Here is an 18,065-nt window from a genome sequence, read left to right on the forward strand (position 1 = left end):
AGAGAATTTTATAGGGTCACCCAGTAAGCAGCAGAATCAGTACACATAGTTATATAATTAAGCAGCTGTACAGTCAACAGTCACCTGGGATGTACTTGTAATAGTGAAATAGGAGAATAATAAAAGTATAGCTATCAACAACAGCATATACATTAATATTTATTATACATGAACAGCGTCCTTCATTAATTGAATTTTGTTGATTTTTTTCCTAGCAGTTGGCTGGCACAGGGATCTGAACCCATGACCATGGTATTAGAAGGTTGTGCTCTAACCAACTGAGCTAACCAACCGGTCAACCCCTCATTAATTGAATTTACCACAGAAAAGGGTAAATTGTCTAAAATAAATATGGTATGTGAATGCCCTAAATGTTGACCAGTACATCAATTTTAATTTACTATCAATCAGTATACTGTACTTACTTGAAATCTTTCACTCTGAACTTAAATATATATGTAAAATATTTTAAATATTTGAACCCTACTTTTTATTAAGCATAAAATCATCTTGTACTTAATATTCATTTGAGAAGCTCTGTATATTTTTCTGTTAGTTTTTTTTAAAGAGCAAATTTACTTCATTGTTTGCACAAAAGATCACACATTTTTTTTTTTTTTTTTTTTTAGAACATCTTAAATTTTTAATCCTTTCTTTACAAGTTACCTAAACCACTTTTGATTAAGAAAACTGTAGAAAGTTAGTAACTGCCACAAGCGAACGCCAGGCGGTGGCACGTGTCAATTTTCCACAGAGTCCTGCTTTGCGGGGTGTCTGAATGCACTGCTTGGGGTCTCTGCTCACACTTGCTGGAATCAATCACGGCAGATTTTAGTCCACAGGTCGCTTTTCCCCATATTTCTTTGTAAACTCTTCAGCATTCTTACAGAATTTTTTACGGTCCTTAGAGTATTCTTCAGCTAGGTCAGCCCGAAGGGGGTGCTCGGGCTGGGGGTCGTTCACCAGTGCTATGAAGGACTGGATTACTTGGTCGGTTTTGGTTGCTGGCTTCCAGTTTTCAGCACTAATTACTGGCAGACAGACCTGCCCCTTTTCATCGATGTTCGGATGATATATCTTTGTTTTAAATGTGATCTTCGGTGGTTTGAATGGGTACTCTGCGGGAAAGTTGATTTCGATTCTGAAGGCCCCCTTATCGTATGGAGGGTTGTCCTGAAAGAAATAGAGTAATCAAATGAACACATTGCAGTTTACAAACCTGTGGCTAAGACAGGAATGTTCCCATTGTTTACTTGAAAAATTAATTTATTTCAAGTGGTACGTCAAAGAAGCCCTGTCACCCTCAGGGTAACCCAACAGTAAATCAGTTTCTAGAGCAAGGTATCAGATAAGCCATGAAAAGGTCTGAGATTGAAGTCCTGGTCTCTTTATGCTTTTCTCTTTTCTTTCTTTTTTTTTTTTTTCTTTGACAGACTTTTATTTATTTATTTTATTTTTGTTTTTCCTTTTTTTTTGTCTTTTTTACTGACCGGTAATGGGATCGCAACCCTAGGTGTTGCGCCCACACCGCGCTCAGCCAGTGAGTGGGAACCGGTCTCCACATGGGATCTGAACCCGTCCCGCCACCGCGCTCCCAAGAGGTGCACTCTCCAGTGCGCCACCGGGCTGGCCCTCTTTGACAGACTTTTAGAACAGCTTTAGGCTCACAGCAAAATCGAGGGAGTACAGAGATTCCCATATACCCCCTGCCAACCCTCCCCCTGCCACGCACACCCATAGCCTTCTCTACTATCAACATCCTTTACCAGAAGAATGAATTTGCTATAAATGATGAACCTCCATCAACACATCATTATTACCCGGAGTCCACGGTTTACATTAGGATTCACTCCTGGTGTTTTGTGTGTATACGGGTTTTGCGTGGTTATCATATGTGATAGTTGGAATCATACAGTATGTAGATGCTATAATCTGAATGCCTGTCTCTCCCCAAAATTCATACATTGAAACCTAATCACCAATATGATGGTATTAGGCCATGGGGCTATTGGGAGGTGATCAGGTGGTCATGATGGGATTAGTGCCCTTATAAGAGTCCCAGAAGAAGGCACCCATCTATGGACCAGGAAATGGGCTCTCACCAGACACTGAATCTGCCAATGCTTTGATCTTGGACTTCCCAGCCTCTAGAGTTGTGAGAAATAAATTTCTGTTGTTTATAAGCAACACTGTCTATGTTCTTTTGTTACAGTAGCCGGAATGGACTAAGTAGTAGTAGCCTCTTCAGTGTTCAGAGTGACTTCTTTACTTAGTAATATGCACTTAAGGTTCCTCCATGTCTTTTCATGCTCAATAGCTCATTTCTTCCTTTTTGTCTTTGGCAGCTGGCTGGTACGGAGATCTGAACCCATGATCATTTCTTTTTAATGCTGAATAATATTTGTCTGGATGTACCACAATTTTTTTTATCCATTCACCTACTGAAGGACATTGTGGCTGCTTCGAAGTTTTGACATTTATAAATAAAGTTGCTATAAACATCTGTGTGCAGGTTTCTGTGCAAACATACATTTCAACTCATTTGGATAAATACCAAGGAGCATGACTGCTGGATCGAATGGTAAGAGTATGTTTAGTATTGTGAGAAACTGCCAAACTATCTTCCAAAGTGGCTGCACCATTTTGCATTCCCGTCAGCAAGGAATGAGAGTTTCTTTTCTTTCTTTTTTTTTTTTTTTGGTCCTTTTTGAGACCGGCCGCACTGCACTCAGCCAGTGAGTGCTGTGAGCGCACCGGTCATCCCTAATCCCTATATAGGGATCTGAACCCTTGGCCTTGGTGTTATTAGCACCACTCTCCCAAGTAAGCCATGGGCTGGCCCCTAAGGAATGAGAGTTTCTTTTTTTTTTTCCTTTTTGTCTTTTTTCGTGACCGGCAATGGATCGCAACCCTCAGTGTCGCGCCCGTACCGGACCGGGACCGGCAACTGGATCACAACCCTCGGTGTTGCGCCCGCACCTTGCTCAGCCAGTGAGCGGCCGGTCTGTATGTGGGATCCGAACCCTTGGCGGGAGCGCTGCCGCACTCCCAAGCGGCGCACTGTAGCAGTGCACCACCGGGCTGGATACTAATGTGTGGGGAGGCTTGCCATGAAGGTGTAGAGACTCGGGGCCAGGACGAGAGTAGAGAGGCTGTGCACAGTCCAGGCCCAGTGTACCTGCATGTGGAGAACCTACACATACCAGGACAAGTTAGGATAAGACAGGAGTTTCATCCCAACAAAACCTTCCCTCATGCCTTTTTGGGGGAATACAAAGTTTTCTAGAACACTGTCTCGAAGCTGAAGTGGCAGCAGACCCCTCCCAGGTCTTGTCCTGTCTACCCAGCCTAAGCCACTCCACTCAGGAGAGATAGACTGTTACCAGTAAGTTCATGGGGGAATGGAGAAAACATTGCTTTCAGTTTTTTTTTTTTTTTTTTTTCCCTTTTTGTTTTTTTTTTTGACCGGCAACGGTATCGCAACCCTCGGTGTCGCGCCCGCACCGCGCTCAACCAGTGAGCGGACTGGTCTCTATATGGGATCCGAACCCTCGGCGGGAGCACCGCCACACTCCCAAGCGACGCACTCTACCGAGTGCACCACTGGGCTGGCCCAAGTTTTTAAAGAGATATTGATTGACTGATTGATTGATTATGTTTAAGTAAACATCACTGTCATTCACACTGCTTAAGCAATGTAAAAACAGCTTTTCTGTATGACTCTTGGCTGGTGAGATCTGCTAAATGTCTTCATTCATTGCCCACCATGTGCCAGGCCCTGTGCTAGGAGCTGGGAGACAAGGATGGGCAAGGCCAGCCGGTCCCCGGTTAGCAGGCCTAACCTTGGCTCTGCTTCTCCCTAGCTTGGCAACTCTGGAAACATTCCCCAACATCTGTAAAATGGGGTAACAGCAGTCCACATCAGAGTTAATGATGCTGAGAGACAAAGGCTATAAAGTCCCACATGCCTGGCATATGGGCAAAGCTCAAGAAAAGCAACTCAGTTGCTACAGGAGGCAGGCCAGGCCTCTCACCATCCAGGGAACTTGGCCACGCTCATCTTAACTTCTCAGAGCCTCTTTCCTCATCTGGGCCTCTGTGGATGACCAAAGGAGTGAATCAAGTGTGTGCAAATCACACAGAATGTCCACCTATCCTGGTGATTTTTGGTGAAAGAGGTGTCCAAAATTTAAAATATATGCGACAGTATCTGAGTAAAGGCCTAAAGCTCCACAAGTGAATTTTTGACATTCTAGAGCTAAACTTGTTCTGTGGGAAGGCAGCTCAGAAATAACAAGGGACGTTAAAGGAGAATACATGATTTTGTTTTAGAAAAATAAAACTTTTTGGGCCGGCCCAGTGGCGCACTGCTACAGTGCGCCGCTTGGGAGCGCAGCGGCGCTCCCGCTGATGGTTCGGATCCCACATACAGACCGGTTCCCGCTCACTGGCTGAGCGAGGTGCGGGCGCAACACCGAGGGTTGCGATCCGTTGCCGGACACGAAAAAAGACAAAAAGGAAAAAAAAAATATATATATATATATAACTTTTCAGGAATTTGCCTCAAACTCAAGCTGCAACATTTCAATATCAAACTAAACAAAGATTTCAGCATTTTTATCTCCACATGATCCTGACCAGTGTTTTTGTTACACTTTCATTTACTGGATGTCTTGCACTTCTCCTTAAGCTAATATTGCTATACCAACGAATCTTTTGAGATGCATAATTAATTTCTTCTAATAATTTTACATGCTCTAAATTATACCATAAACTTTAAATTTCACTTATCTCTTCCCTGAAGGTGCAACAGGCAATTAGTCAAACATATATATTTAAAAACCTCATTTATCTTTATCTATAACTCATTCAGTCCATGTCTAAATTCCAGGAGACTCTTTATCCATTTTCACTTTACAAGAAAGTGACTGGTTTTTAAGTGTTTTTTATTATTTTATAAATAGTATGGTTAAGAAACATCAAAAGGAAAGGAAAAAATCCTGCAGCACTTTTGCCCTAAGAATCCACATTTTCCTGCATTCGCTTCTAGTCATTATATGCATGCATGTAAATAACATTTGACCAGTTTATCAAGTACTTATTACATGCTAGGTGCTTTTCTGTCCCATCTCCAGCCCATCTGCTCCTGGCAGCAACCATGGGAGGCAGATGCTGTCATCACCTACCTTCAAAATGTGGCAAGCAAGGTGGAGGCAGCCTGAGACCCTTAAACTCAGGCTTCCTCTCCTGTAACACAACCCACCGCATTTGCAGGCATCCTTGTGGGCCCACCTTCATCACCTCAATGGGATGTTGGGCAGGGGAACTGATGCAAGCATGCCGATGCCCGTGCTGCTTACTGTACCATGAGTAATAAACCGTCCTTTGTCCCAGAAGTCTCATGTCTTCTGCACCTTGTTAGCTTGTAAGTAGGGTAAAAATCTGATCCTTCACAGTTATAGATACTAGGCTTCAAGGCATAAAACCACTTTTTTTTGTGGTTTTGTGCAACTAAGACCAAGAGAAGCTCTACACCATATGGCACCGAATCATCGGGGTCTTTCATTTACATGTCTTCGTTTTAATCCTGTGGTCAAATTTCATCTTTCCTTCCCATGGCAACCCTTCAAGAATCCTAAGACCCCATTCCACCTCATGTCTTCCCTCCCTGGTAAAGACCCCCCGAGTCCTTCAACCATCCCACAGAAGTCACAGTTTTGTGTCACCACTATGAAGCAGTGAAAACCCCACCACAGCTCTCTGGCAGCCATAAAGGAAATCAGGGCAATGCTCTGGCTCCCTGATTTGGACTGCTACACAGAGTGTCCCCAACAGTCTGTTCTCATCTGACCTCTGTGACCATCTAACACCACATGCAGGACTCACAGCTGGCTTGACTCCCCAATTGGACTCTGGGTGGGAGCTAATGCACATGAGGTCCCTGCTCCACTCCAAGTGCCAGACAGATTTGAAAGCTCTTGCACATTTCTATGACTTCCATTAGCTTGGCACGACCCTCAGCAGCATCCTTTCCCTGTGGCCAGCTCCTTTTCACCCAGTAAGTCAACAAAGCCCAAACCTTCCTATCACAAGAACATCTAGCTGAGACCCGCCCTGCTGGCTGCCTATCTCCCAGAGTTCCATCATTCTGTAAAGGGAAATGAGGGGAGGTGGCCTGCCCTGTTCTGGGTGCCCTGGGCTGGCTTCTGCTTTACCAAACCTTTGTGATCCACTCTAGAATCTTGCCAAAAGCTGAGATAAATTCATGGGTCTTCCAAACATAGACTATGTCCTTACCCTTTGTAAACTGTCTTTAAGTTTTTATTCTCTCTTATCTATTCTGAAAACAAGCTTCCTGGATACTTGAATCACAAAATCTGCTCAATCAGCTAATTTTGGTTTCAGAAGATGAGTTCTTTGTATTGTTTTCAACAATTTCGTTTGTGGGACTTTTCATAGTATAGCTCATTGGCAGTGACTATACCAACTTTAAGGAATTCAACTATATTCCATCAAAAATAAACATTAGTAGATTTTTTTTGTTGTGTTTTGTTTTTTTAAAGATGACTGGTGGGCCGGCCCGGTGGCGCACTGGAGAGTGCGCCACTTGGGAGCGCGGCGGCGTTCCCGCTGAGGGTTCGGATCCCATGTGGAGACTGGTTCCCGCTCACTGGCTGAGCGTGGTGCGGGAGCAACACCGAGGGTTGCGATCCTGTTGCTGGTCCCCGGTATGGGCGCGACACCAAGGGTTGCGATCCCGTTACTGGTCAGTAAAAAAAAGACAAAAAGGAAAAAAAAAAAAAAAGATGAATGGTAAGGGGATCTCAACCCTTGACTTGGTGCTGTCAGCACCATACTCAGCCAGTGAGCCAACCGGCCATCCCTATATAGGATCCGAACCCGTGGTCTTGGTGTTATCAGCACCACACTCTCCTGAGTAAGCCATGGGCCGGCCCAATATAAGTATTTTTAGAACTGTTTTTCCGGGCCGAGCCCATGGCGCACTCGGGAGCTGCGGCGCTGGGAGTGCAGCAGCGCTCCCGCCGCAGGTTTGGATCCTATATAGGGATGACCGGTGCACTCACAGCGCTCAGTGGCTGAGCGCAGTGCGGCCAGTCTCAAAAAGGACAAAAAGAAAAAAAAAAAAAGAACTGTTTTTTCCAATCTTCCATGACTAAACTAACTCCTGAATTATATCTCAATTTCAAATCATAATCTCCATTAACTGAATTCAACAAGGAATTTTCCCTCCTCCGAACTTACATAGCCATATGTACCTCTCACAGCATTATTCACTTTCCCCCCAAGAATGGGAAAAATATAGCATTCACACCAAATATATACAATACACACACACAAAACCCCAAACAGCAGACACTCCGAGGATGGTGGCTGGCAGGTGGCTGCTGCACAGTTGTGGTATGTTCTCTGTGCATCCACACTGCTCACAAAGGCCTTTATTTCTGTACATCTACACATACTTCCATATGTACAGCAGTTATAAAACTCAAGTCATACCATCTATATTCTTTCACTGCTCTGCTCAAATTGCCACACACTGTCTTCCACTATGCAATCTAGAAGTTGAACTCCCTGCTGCCCCTCTTCTGCCCTAAGTGCCTTCTGGGTGGAGCCACACTCGCTGGTTAAGAGACCATGGATTCCTGGGCCGGCCCGGTGGCGCACTGCTACAGTGCGCTGCTTGGAAGCGTGGCGGCGCTCCCACCGAGGGTTCGGATCCCACGTACAGACCGGCCGCTCACTGGCTGAGCAAAGTGCGGGCGCGACACCGAGGGTTGAGATCCCGTTGCCGGTCCCGGTCTGGTACAGGCGCGACACTGAGGGTTGCGATCCGTTGCCGGTCACGAAAAAAGACAAAAAAAAGGAAAAAAAAAAAAAAGAGAGAGACCATGGATTCCATGAGGGCAGCACCACCGACACTTCTGTCCACAAAGCCTTCTTCCTGGCTTCTGACAGGAGCTCAACGGCTCCTGTCAACATGGGGGCATGCTCATTCTCCTAAAAACCCTAATGTACCCTGAGGTTGATGGCCAAATTATTTTTTGTGTGTAGCTCTTTGTCAGAAAACTGGGCTTCCCTCATTTGGCCTCAAGCATTCCAGCTACAGGAAGGCACAAGGGGAAGCAACAGAAGCAGCAGCAGGAAGCAGAGAAGAGCAGAGACATAGGCCGGTGCTGAGCCTGGCCAGAGGAGCAATGTGAGGAAGGAAGGAAGAGGAAGGGCGAGGATTTGAGATGCGATGGGCTGTAGGAAAGAGGAGGTGCACAGAAAGGAAGATGAAAGTTACAAATGTAGCTACAGAAAGGTGAATAAAGCAGGAAACTAAAGCCCTGACTGCGCTCCTGGAGGCAGGAACGGAGTTGAGGGAAAGCTTCCTTCTTGATAGAAAAATTAACCTTGAACACTGAAGCAGCTTTTATACTGTGTCAGGTACTGTGCCAAGTACTTTTAATCAAGAACATCACACCAACCATCAGAGGCCAACAGAAAAGAAAGGGAAAATGAAAAAAACAAAAAAAACAAAAAGAAACCCTGTAACTGTCAGATCTCCAAATGGCCTAACTCGACTAGGTTTCGTTAAAAGTGGGGAAAAAAAAGTTTGTAATTGAGGTGAAACATAACACAGTTAACTATTTTAATGTGCACATCAGTGGCATTTAGTGCATACAAAATGTTGTATCACCCTCCCTAATTCCAAGACTTTTTCATGTCCCCAGAAAAAGACTCCGTACCCATCAAGTAACAACTGGAAAATTGAGATAATAGAACTGGGTTGAATACATTAAATACCTGCTTCCATGGGGGCTGAGGAAGCTTGGCCAGAGGTGGCTAACTGCTCCCAGGAAGGAGAGGAGCAGAGCTGGAGGCTTAAGGGGAGCCAGCCACTGCCCAGACAAGCTCAGAAAGAACACACAATTTTTATTTTCTAAAGCCCAGCCTTGATATTTACTAAAATGACATTTTTACTATCAGAGAAATTTATGTGTATTGTAGAAAATATGAGATGTGAGCAGGCACAAAGAGAAAACACACTGCCCCAGTCACCTCCATAACAGAGAACTGGGGCCAGCACTCATGTACACAGACAGCCTCCCGCCACCTGTTTTCTAGGTGAACACACACACACTCTGGAGCATGTCAAGGATTTGCACACATGGTGCCATAACCACCTTTCTTCACCTCACAGTTCGCTGCTGACTGTACCTCTGGTCCCTGGGCGCTCTGATCCCCCACACGTTCCTAACGGTGGCAATGTATTCGATGGTCTGGAAGTGCCAGTTTCTTTACCACTACCCACCACAGGGCATGAACTCCATGTCATTGTAAAGATGATGTCAACAGTATCATGTGTCAGTGGCAGCATTAAAAACCCACATAAACATCTTTATTAAAAACAAAGCTCCTCTAGTTGCTGCAGGAAAGCTGGGAGGTGGGGAGGGGCACCAGGGTCATGGGAGCTGTGATGAAGAGGAGGCAGCATCCACTCTGGAAGCCACAGGCAGAAGGAAGCAGTAGGGAAGGTCACTTGCTGTTATGTTGGGATTTCACAGCATTCTGAGGTCTGCATTTGTCCAGGACATGCCTGAGAGCAGGGATGGAAGGCATCCTCAGAACCAGCCCTGAACTGCTTGCTATCTGAACTGTTGAACTCTCAGATTCTCTTCTTGGCTATAAAAGCATCAGCATCAGTGTCTGTGTTATTTTTTTTTGAGCCAAGGACATCAGCTCTCAGAATAACAGTTTAACATACCTGGAACACAATGACCCCAGACTCTGCCTGGAGCTTGTTATATAGAAGAGAAAATATTGCCTTATCTCTGGATATCCCAGTCATGGGCACAGTTTATGGAGGCTAATAAAGCAGGGGGTATGAGAACCTCATGGCCAATCTAAGAGGTTGAGATTCAATTACAGGTCATTTACAAGCCAAAAACCAACTAGTTTGGGTGGGGGAGGCACACGGCTGGATGGTATGGGGATCTGAACTTGTGACCTTGCTGTTATAAGGCTACACTCTAACCAACTGAGATAACCTGCCAGTCGTCTTTCCACTACAGTGTAAGCTTTTGAGGGCAGGACCTGGTCTTTTTCACCTTTGGTTCCTTTTTTCCTCCCTTCCCAATATTCCATAACCTGTTTCTGGATTACATATCCTTTTCCATTAGACTGTTTTCTTCAACTAATACCACACAGTTTTAAGTACTATGTTGTTAAAAATGTTTTATTATATTATAAGGCTAGGCCACAAATTCTTCCTGAAAGAGGAAGGACCGAGTCTTAGAAAGTGGAGAGTTTTTATTTTCATAAAATGTTATCTGTTCTGAAAGAACAAATAATTTTAAAACCATCTAATAACCTAGGATTGGTCCCTGAAAGGGACATTGAGTAGATAGGACAGAAGTGTGTGTGTGTATGTGCTGAGAATATTAAAATATTGCTTTGTTTTTGTTGTCTTAGCCAAGAAAACTTTTCTTGGACAAAATAAATCTTTCTGGGGGCCTCTAGAACTGGTAGAAAAGCTTGTTCCAGAAGCTGCAGAGATAACAGCAAGTGTTAAAGATCTTCCGGGACTTAAGACACCAGTAGGCAGAGGAAGAGCCTGGCTTCGTTTGGCATTAATGCAAAAGAAACTTTCAGAATATATGAAAGCTTTGATCAATAAGAAGGAACTTCTCAGTGAATTCTATGAACCCAATGCCCTCATGATGGAAGAAGAAGGAGCCATAATTGCTGGTCTGTTGGTGGGTCTGAATGTCATTGATGCCAATTTCTGTATGAAAGGAGATTTGGACTCTCAGGTTGGAGTTATAGATTTTTCAATGTATCTGAAGGATGGGAACAGCAGTAAAGGTAGTGAAGGAGATGGCCAGATTACTGCAATTCTGGACCAGAAGAACTATGTAGAAGAACTCAACAGACATCTGAATGCGACTGTAAACAATCTTCAGGCAAAAGTAGATGCATTAGAAAAATCCAACACTAAACTGACAGAGGAGCTTGCAGTTGCAAACAACAGGATTATTACCTTGCAAGAAGAAATGGAACGAGTTAAAGAGGAAAGCTCCTACATATTGGAATCCAATCGGAAGGGTCCTAAGCAAGACAGAACTTCAGAAGGACAAGCACTAAGTGAAGCAAGAAAGCATTTAAAGGAGGAGACTCAATTACGATTGGATGTTGAAAAAGAACTGGAGATCCAGATCAGCATGAGACAGGAGATGGAGTTGGCTACGAAGATGCAAGAGAAGGATGTCTGTGAGAAGCAGGATGCTCTGGTGTCTCTGCGACAGCAGCTAGATGACCTCAGGGCTCTCAAGCATGAACTTGCCTTTAAGCTACAGAGTTCAGACTTAGGAGTAAAACAGAAAAGTGAACTAAACAGTCGTTTGGAAGAGAAGACTAATCAGATGGCTGCTACCATTAAACAACTTGAACAAAGATTGCGCCAGGCTGAGCGAGACCGCCAGTCTGCTGAGTTGGACAACCGGCTCTTCAAACAGGACTTCGGAGACAAGATCAACAGTCTGCAGCTGGAAGTGGAAGAGCTCACCAGGCAGCGGTGAAGAGAGGACATCTTGAGCTGACAGGGTGGTCATGGGTAATTCTAAGGCTAGACAGAAAGAGAAGGAGGGGTCTCATGATGTCCAGTCATCTCAACAATGTCTTTGCAATGTCCTTTCTCTGGAATTGGAACTCAGAAATTTTCACATACATCAATATTCCCAAAATTCCGTCAACATCCTTTGTGATCAAAGAATTAGGAAATTAGAGCCCAAGGTCCCAGATAAATAGTAATTAATAGCCAACACAACACTAATAATAATATTAGCCATTTCCTGAATTCTTACTGTATGCCAGATACTTTACAAAGTCCTTCACATGCAATCTCCTAATATCTTCACATCAACCCTATTAGTAGGGGATATTATTTCCCCCACTTTCAGATGAAATTAAAGCATAGAGGGGTTTAATGTGTCCAGATGCACACAGTGAAGCTAATAAGTGGCAAAATTATCATTTAAAAACCTGTTTAACTCTAAGCCCTTAACTATTCTTCTATATTATCACTCAAATGAGACTCATTTCTGTGCTGAAACCACTGACTTCAAATAGAACTTTGTTTGGACATAAAGCACATAGCTACTAAAGACACTAATGATTGATGGTGTAACTGGGGATTGAATACATAACTGTAAAGAAAGACCAGCTAATTAATATGAAGTGAAACTATATCTGATCTTTCATACTATATGTTGCCGAAAATTTATAAATACTGTCTTTTAGTTATAGCAAATCCTACTAATTGTCCCCAACTCTTCATTAAAAAAAAAAAGAAAGAATAATTAAAAAACTAATAAACCAATTTAAAAATGGGCAAGGATCTAAAGAGACATTTCTCCAAAGAAGATATATAAATGGCCAAAAAGCATATAAAAAGACACCTAACATCATTAGCCATCAGGAAAATGCAAATCAAAACCATAATGAGATACTACTTCACACCCACCAGGATGGATGGCTGTAATTAAAAAGACAGATAAAAGTGTAAGTAAGGACGAAACTGGAGAAATTGGAATGCTCATACACTGTGAGAAGGAATGCAAATGGTGCAGCCCTGGTGGAGAACAGTCTGGCAGTTCCTCAAATGGTTAAACATACATACCACATGACCTAGCAATTCCACTCCTACATAAATACCCAAGAGAAATAAAAACATATGTCCACATAAAAACTTGTGCACAGATATCCATAGCAACATTGTTTATAACAGCCAAAAAGTAGAAACAGCCCAAATGTCCATCAACTGATGATGGATAATTTAACTGTGGTATATCCAAACAAAGGACTATTATTTGGCAACAAAAAGGGTGCAAGGGCGGGCCTGTGGCTCACTTGGGAGAGTGTGGTGCTGATAACACCAAGGCCACAGGTTTGGATCCCTATATAGGGATAGCTGGTTAGATCACTTGGGAGAGTGTGGTGCTGACAACACCAAGCCAAGGGTTAAGATCCCCTTACCGGTTATCTTTAAAAAAAAAAAAAAAAAAAAAAAAAAGGAGTGCACTACTGACACATGCTACAACTTGGATGAACCTTGAAAATACTATGCTATGTGAAAGAAGCCAGACACAAAAAGTCACATATTGCATGAGCCTATTTATAAGAAATATGCAGAATAGCTTAAAAAAAAAAAAAGGTAGATTTGTGGTTGCCCTAACTCTAAACCTAAATATTTTATATTAAAAAATGGTATCAACTAAAGGGGTATGGCTAAGGAATGAGGGATTTATTTTGAAGTAATGAAAAATGTTCTCAAATTGACTGTGGTGATGGCTGCACAACTTTGTATACTAAAAGCCACTGAATAGTACACTTTAAATGGGAGAATAGCATGGTTTATGAATCTCAATGAAACTGTTTAAAAAAAACCCAAGAAAACAAAAAAAAGCTAACTAAGAAAAAGTGATTCCCAACTGAGGAACCACTCAATTTCCCTCCTAGAGAGATTTAGAAAGCCTGAGGGTGTCCTTAGATATTCCCAGTGTTAAGGATGGCCACTGGCATCTAATAGACAAGAGACAGGGACAATCCTACACTAATAACTCAAATGCACACATCAAAAGGCAGTCTGCAATGTAATCCCACCAAGAAACACTGTTCTGAAAACTACACATTCAATTTACAGACTGTGGGGTGCCTATTATGTGTAACAAACAGTGCTGGGGACAGAGAAGTGGGAGGACAAAGGCCTCTGTCTGAACCTGAACTCACTGAGATAGACATCTACACCACAAATTATAAAGCAAAAGTCAAATGATGGGGAATGCACAAATAAAAGGGGAACAATGATGCTGGTGAGCCACAGGGGTGGACCAGAGCAGACACCAACAGGCTACTCAGCCACCAGCCATTCTCCTTATTTCCTTGCTGGCAAAACCCAGTTTTACGTATACACTACTCTCTCATTGTGACCTCCTAGTCAGGGACTGTAAATCCTGACTAGACTAACCCTGTACTGCCCAATACAGTAGCCACCAGCCACATGAGGCTGTTGTATACTTGAACTGTGACTCTTCCGAATTGAGATGTGCTATAAAGTATAAAATATATCCACCTGGATTTCAGACTGCGTACAAAAAAAGAATGCAAAAGATTTCATTAGTAAGTACTGATACTGGGGCTGGCCCGGTGGCGCACTGCGCTAGTGCGCCGCTTGGGAAGCGTGGCGGCGCTCCCGTCGAGGGTTCGGATCCCACATACAGACCGGTTCCCACTCACTGGCTGAGCGAGGCGCGGGGGCAACACCGAGGGTTGCGATCCCGTTGCCGGTCCCGGTCCGGTGCGGGGGCGACACTGAGGGTTGCGAACCGTTGCCGGACACGGAAAAAAAAAAAAAAAAAAAAAAAAAGTAAGTACTGATACTGATTACATGTTGAATAATATTTTTTGATGTATTAAGTTAAATAAAATATTTATCAAAATGAATTCCACCTGTTAATTTGTTTTTTTGGTGGCTGGCCAGTATGGGGATCCCAACTCTTGTCTCTCTTTAATTTTTAATGTGACTACTAGAAAATTTAAAAGTACAGCTGCAGTTCACATTATATTCCTATTGGACAGCACTGCCTATTGTGTTACCCCCTGGACACCAAGCAGTGAAAGATGGGGAGGTAGACACATGTCCACAGGGCTCCTGGGATGAGTGTCTTTGTTCTTGGTCACACCAAACTACACATATAAAACTTCATGTTTAACTAAACAAACACACATAAAACTGGAGAGATCTGAATAAGATCAATGAAATCTCACTGTCAATTTTCTGGTTGTATCACTGTGCTTAGTTACAGAAGATGTTACGTTGGCATAAACAGGGTGAAGAGTGCTGGAGATCTGCGTATTTTTTCTTACAACTGCATGAGAATGTACAATTACCTGAAAATAAAAAGTTCGAAAACACAGACACACACACGAAGAAGAGAAGGTCCTCTTCCTCCCTTGGACACTGTTGGGTCTGCATGGGTCTCCTGCCCTGTAGCAGCTACCTGATTACTAGGTAGAGAGCTGGACAGAATGGATTGGAGAACAAGAGGACAGAGAAACAGGAGGAATCTAGATCCTTACTCATCTCATTGAGCTGCTGGATTTAAGCAACCCAGAGCATCCACCTCAAGACTTTGTCAGATGCTGTAAATTTCCTCTTTCTGAGCCAAGGTGAGTGGGGGGTCACTTCATTAGTGCACATGGTGACTGGAGGGAACACAGAGGAGGGTGTGATTAACCAAGACCAGGGGATGGGAGAGTCTCAGAGAAGACTCAGGAAGAGGACGAGGATGGGAGCCCTAAGTAGAAGGGACATACATGGCTTTTTGAGCAGCAAGTGGCGTGATAGTTCCTGAGAAGGACTATCCCCACTGAAAATGAATAAACAGATATTTAATTCAACAGTTAGTCAGTTTTGAGTGCCCACTCTCGGACCAGCTCAGAGTCAACTGGTAGAGGTCACTTATCTGCAGCCCATGGGACAAGAGGCAGAACCGCTCAAAAGAGGCTGGTCAACAAGCCAGGGTAGGGGAGACGATGATGAGGTGCTTCAAGGAAGTTGTGAGACGGAAAAGTCCACACACAGGCAACGGGAGTTCCAGTTTTTGAAACGGGACATTACCAGTGCACCTGATGTCCATCCCCAGAAATATTCTGAAGGGGCTCACCAGAACCGGGTGTGTGGGCAGTGAAAGGGGAGCAGTGAGCCCAGGAGCCAGCATGGGGCCAGTGAAACTGTGTAACAGAGAGACTCTGCTTCTCTTCCCAACAGTGACAGGGGAACACCAAGGCAGTACGTAGTCTCTCCGGAGAACTTTCACTTTATTTTAAGAAGTTATTAAGGCGGCCTTTGAGACACATGCCTCAGAGATTCAAAGATGACTCACGTCTGTGCTTCTGAAGTCCAAAGGGAAAGAAATCCAGGAACAGCCTGTAGCATTAACCACAACACTAGCTAAATGAAGTATTTAATCTGGGCCAGGCCCAGTGGCATTATCAACTTATTTAATTCTCCTGACCACTAAGAGAGACAGGCACTTACTATTAGCTCCATTTTACAAATGAGGAAACTAAGGCATACTTCTGACTGAGTAAGTTAGAGTTACTGTCACTGTTGGATTGTTTTCACCCACGCATATATTACTTTCTCAATAAAAAATAAAGCAATCACCACAGTTCAGGGCAAAGAACATAGGGCACAGGAGCAGCCCAGGTGAGAAAGGAACTCAAGCTAAGACAAATTCCCACCTCGAAGAAATAAGCACTCCAATCAGGAAGTTAGAAAAGAACAAACAGTAAACCTACACCAAGGAAAAAAGAAGATACCATAACATAAAAGCAGAAATTGCCATAAAAGGAAATATTAGCAAACCAGAACACAGAAGAATGAACTTAATACTTCATAATACATGGCACCAGTATGACCATCTTACCGAAATCTACTAGCACAACAAAGAAAACACAATCCAACCTCACTTTTGAATACAGATGCAAACACATTAAAGACTAGTCAATGTAATGCAAAGGAATATTTAAAAAATAGTCCCTCATGATGAAGAAAGAGTTTAATTCAGAAAGAAGAGTTTAATTAATAGTTAACATAGATATGGGGTGAGCTGTTGTAAAAACCAAAAACAAACAGTTAAAAGACCACTTTGAAAAACCATATAATGGGGCTGGCCCGTGGCTCACTCATGAGAGTGTGGTGCTGATAACACCAAGGCCACGGGTTCGGATCCCATATAGGGATGGCCAGTTAGCTCACTGGGTGAGCGTGGTGCTGACAACATCAAGTCAAGGGTTAAGATCCCCTTACCGGTCATCTTTAAAAAAAAACAACAACAACCATATAATGAAACTTCAACTGACAGCAATATGGCCTTTAATAAAATCCACTCATTTCTGATTAAAAAATAAAAACTTGGGGATTGACCAGCAAAATGGTGATGCAGGTAGCTCCAAACTCCCTTCCATACACAGGAACAGAAAAATAACTGCAGGAAAGGTCAGAATCAACTTTGTCACAACTCTGGAAAAGAATCAAAGGTTTATAGCAACCAAATGAAGACAGAATAACAAGACAGGCCAGTAAAAAACAGTATGAAAGCTTTGTGGGGATTTCACTTGCCCTTACCCCACCCCCTCTCTACCTGGGCAGCAGGCAACCTTGAAGACAGAGCCTCCATTCCCACTATGAGACCCTGGTCCCTGGTTCCAGAGGGATCAGGGTCTCATACTGGGAGAGCAGACCTTATTCACAAATGACTGTGTTTGTCTGTTCTAACCTGAAAGACTGACATAGGTATTCATTTCTGTTCCATCTAACTTGTAGCCAAAACAGGTGGAAAAGCAGCAGGCATTGCTCAAAAATACTGTAAGAAAAAGAAAACACACAGCTGCCTGGAGTAAAAGATAACAGTTGAGACATACAATAAACTGCCTAAAGTCAAGAAGGAAAAGCCAGGGAGAAAGTTTCTTTAGGAAATTAGAGCATTCATTAGTGCCCAGACATACTGGGGAATTTGAAAAGACACCCACATGCCTAGGACAGCACACTAAATCAGAAAAGATCTGAGAGAACCTTAAACTTCCACTACTGGCTAATCTATAAGCTCAGTGCAAGCAGAAAGTGAAGGCTGAGGCAGAATTGTAAATGGCCTGGCTAAGATGTTAAAAGAGTACCCCCAGAACACAGCCAATCTGCAAGGACTGAGAGGAGTGTTCTATTTTTTTTTTTTTAATTCCTGGCATTCAAGGAAATTTCTATGCAAACATTGGTTGAACACAGCAAAGCCTTCCACAATCAAGAACAGCAAACCCAGGGGAAAGGGGAGAATCTGATTCTACATTATAAGAACGTCAGTGTTCAACAAAAAAAAAAAATCATGGGGCCGGCCCGGTGGCGCACTGGATAAGTGTGCCGCTTGGGAAGCGCGGCAGCGCTCCCGCCCGAGGGTTCGGATCCCACATACAGACCGGTTCCCGCTCACTGGCTGAGCGAG

The 18,065-nt window shown here is 43.4% G+C and overlaps 1 protein-coding gene and 1 pseudogene across 2 annotated transcripts in view; one reads left to right on the forward strand and one right to left on the reverse strand.

Annotated features, from left to right (window-relative positions):
* Positions 1 to 628: 628 nt before the first annotated feature.
* Positions 629 to 18,065, reverse strand: part of LOC103592199 (ubiquitin-conjugating enzyme E2 L3) — a 47,153-nt gene continuing 29,716 nt past the window's right edge. Inside the window, exon 3 of the mRNA XM_008574807.1 lies at positions 629 to 1,173. Within this exon, the coding sequence (XP_008573029.1) occupies positions 832 to 1,173 (342 nt within the window). The 3' untranslated portion in view covers positions 629 to 831. The remainder of the gene's footprint in view (positions 1,174 to 18,065) is intronic.
* On the forward strand, positions 10,452 to 12,311 carry LOC103592198 (annotated as a pseudogene). The gene has a single exon (XR_550651.1). The product of XR_550651.1 is annotated as a protein RUFY3 pseudogene (transcript).

Source organism: Galeopterus variegatus, unplaced genomic scaffold (genome assembly GCF_000696425.1).
Source record: "Galeopterus variegatus unplaced genomic scaffold, G_variegatus-3.0.2 Scaffold1109, whole genome shotgun sequence".
NCBI classification, from domain to species: domain Eukaryota; kingdom Metazoa; phylum Chordata; class Mammalia; order Dermoptera; family Cynocephalidae; genus Galeopterus; species Galeopterus variegatus.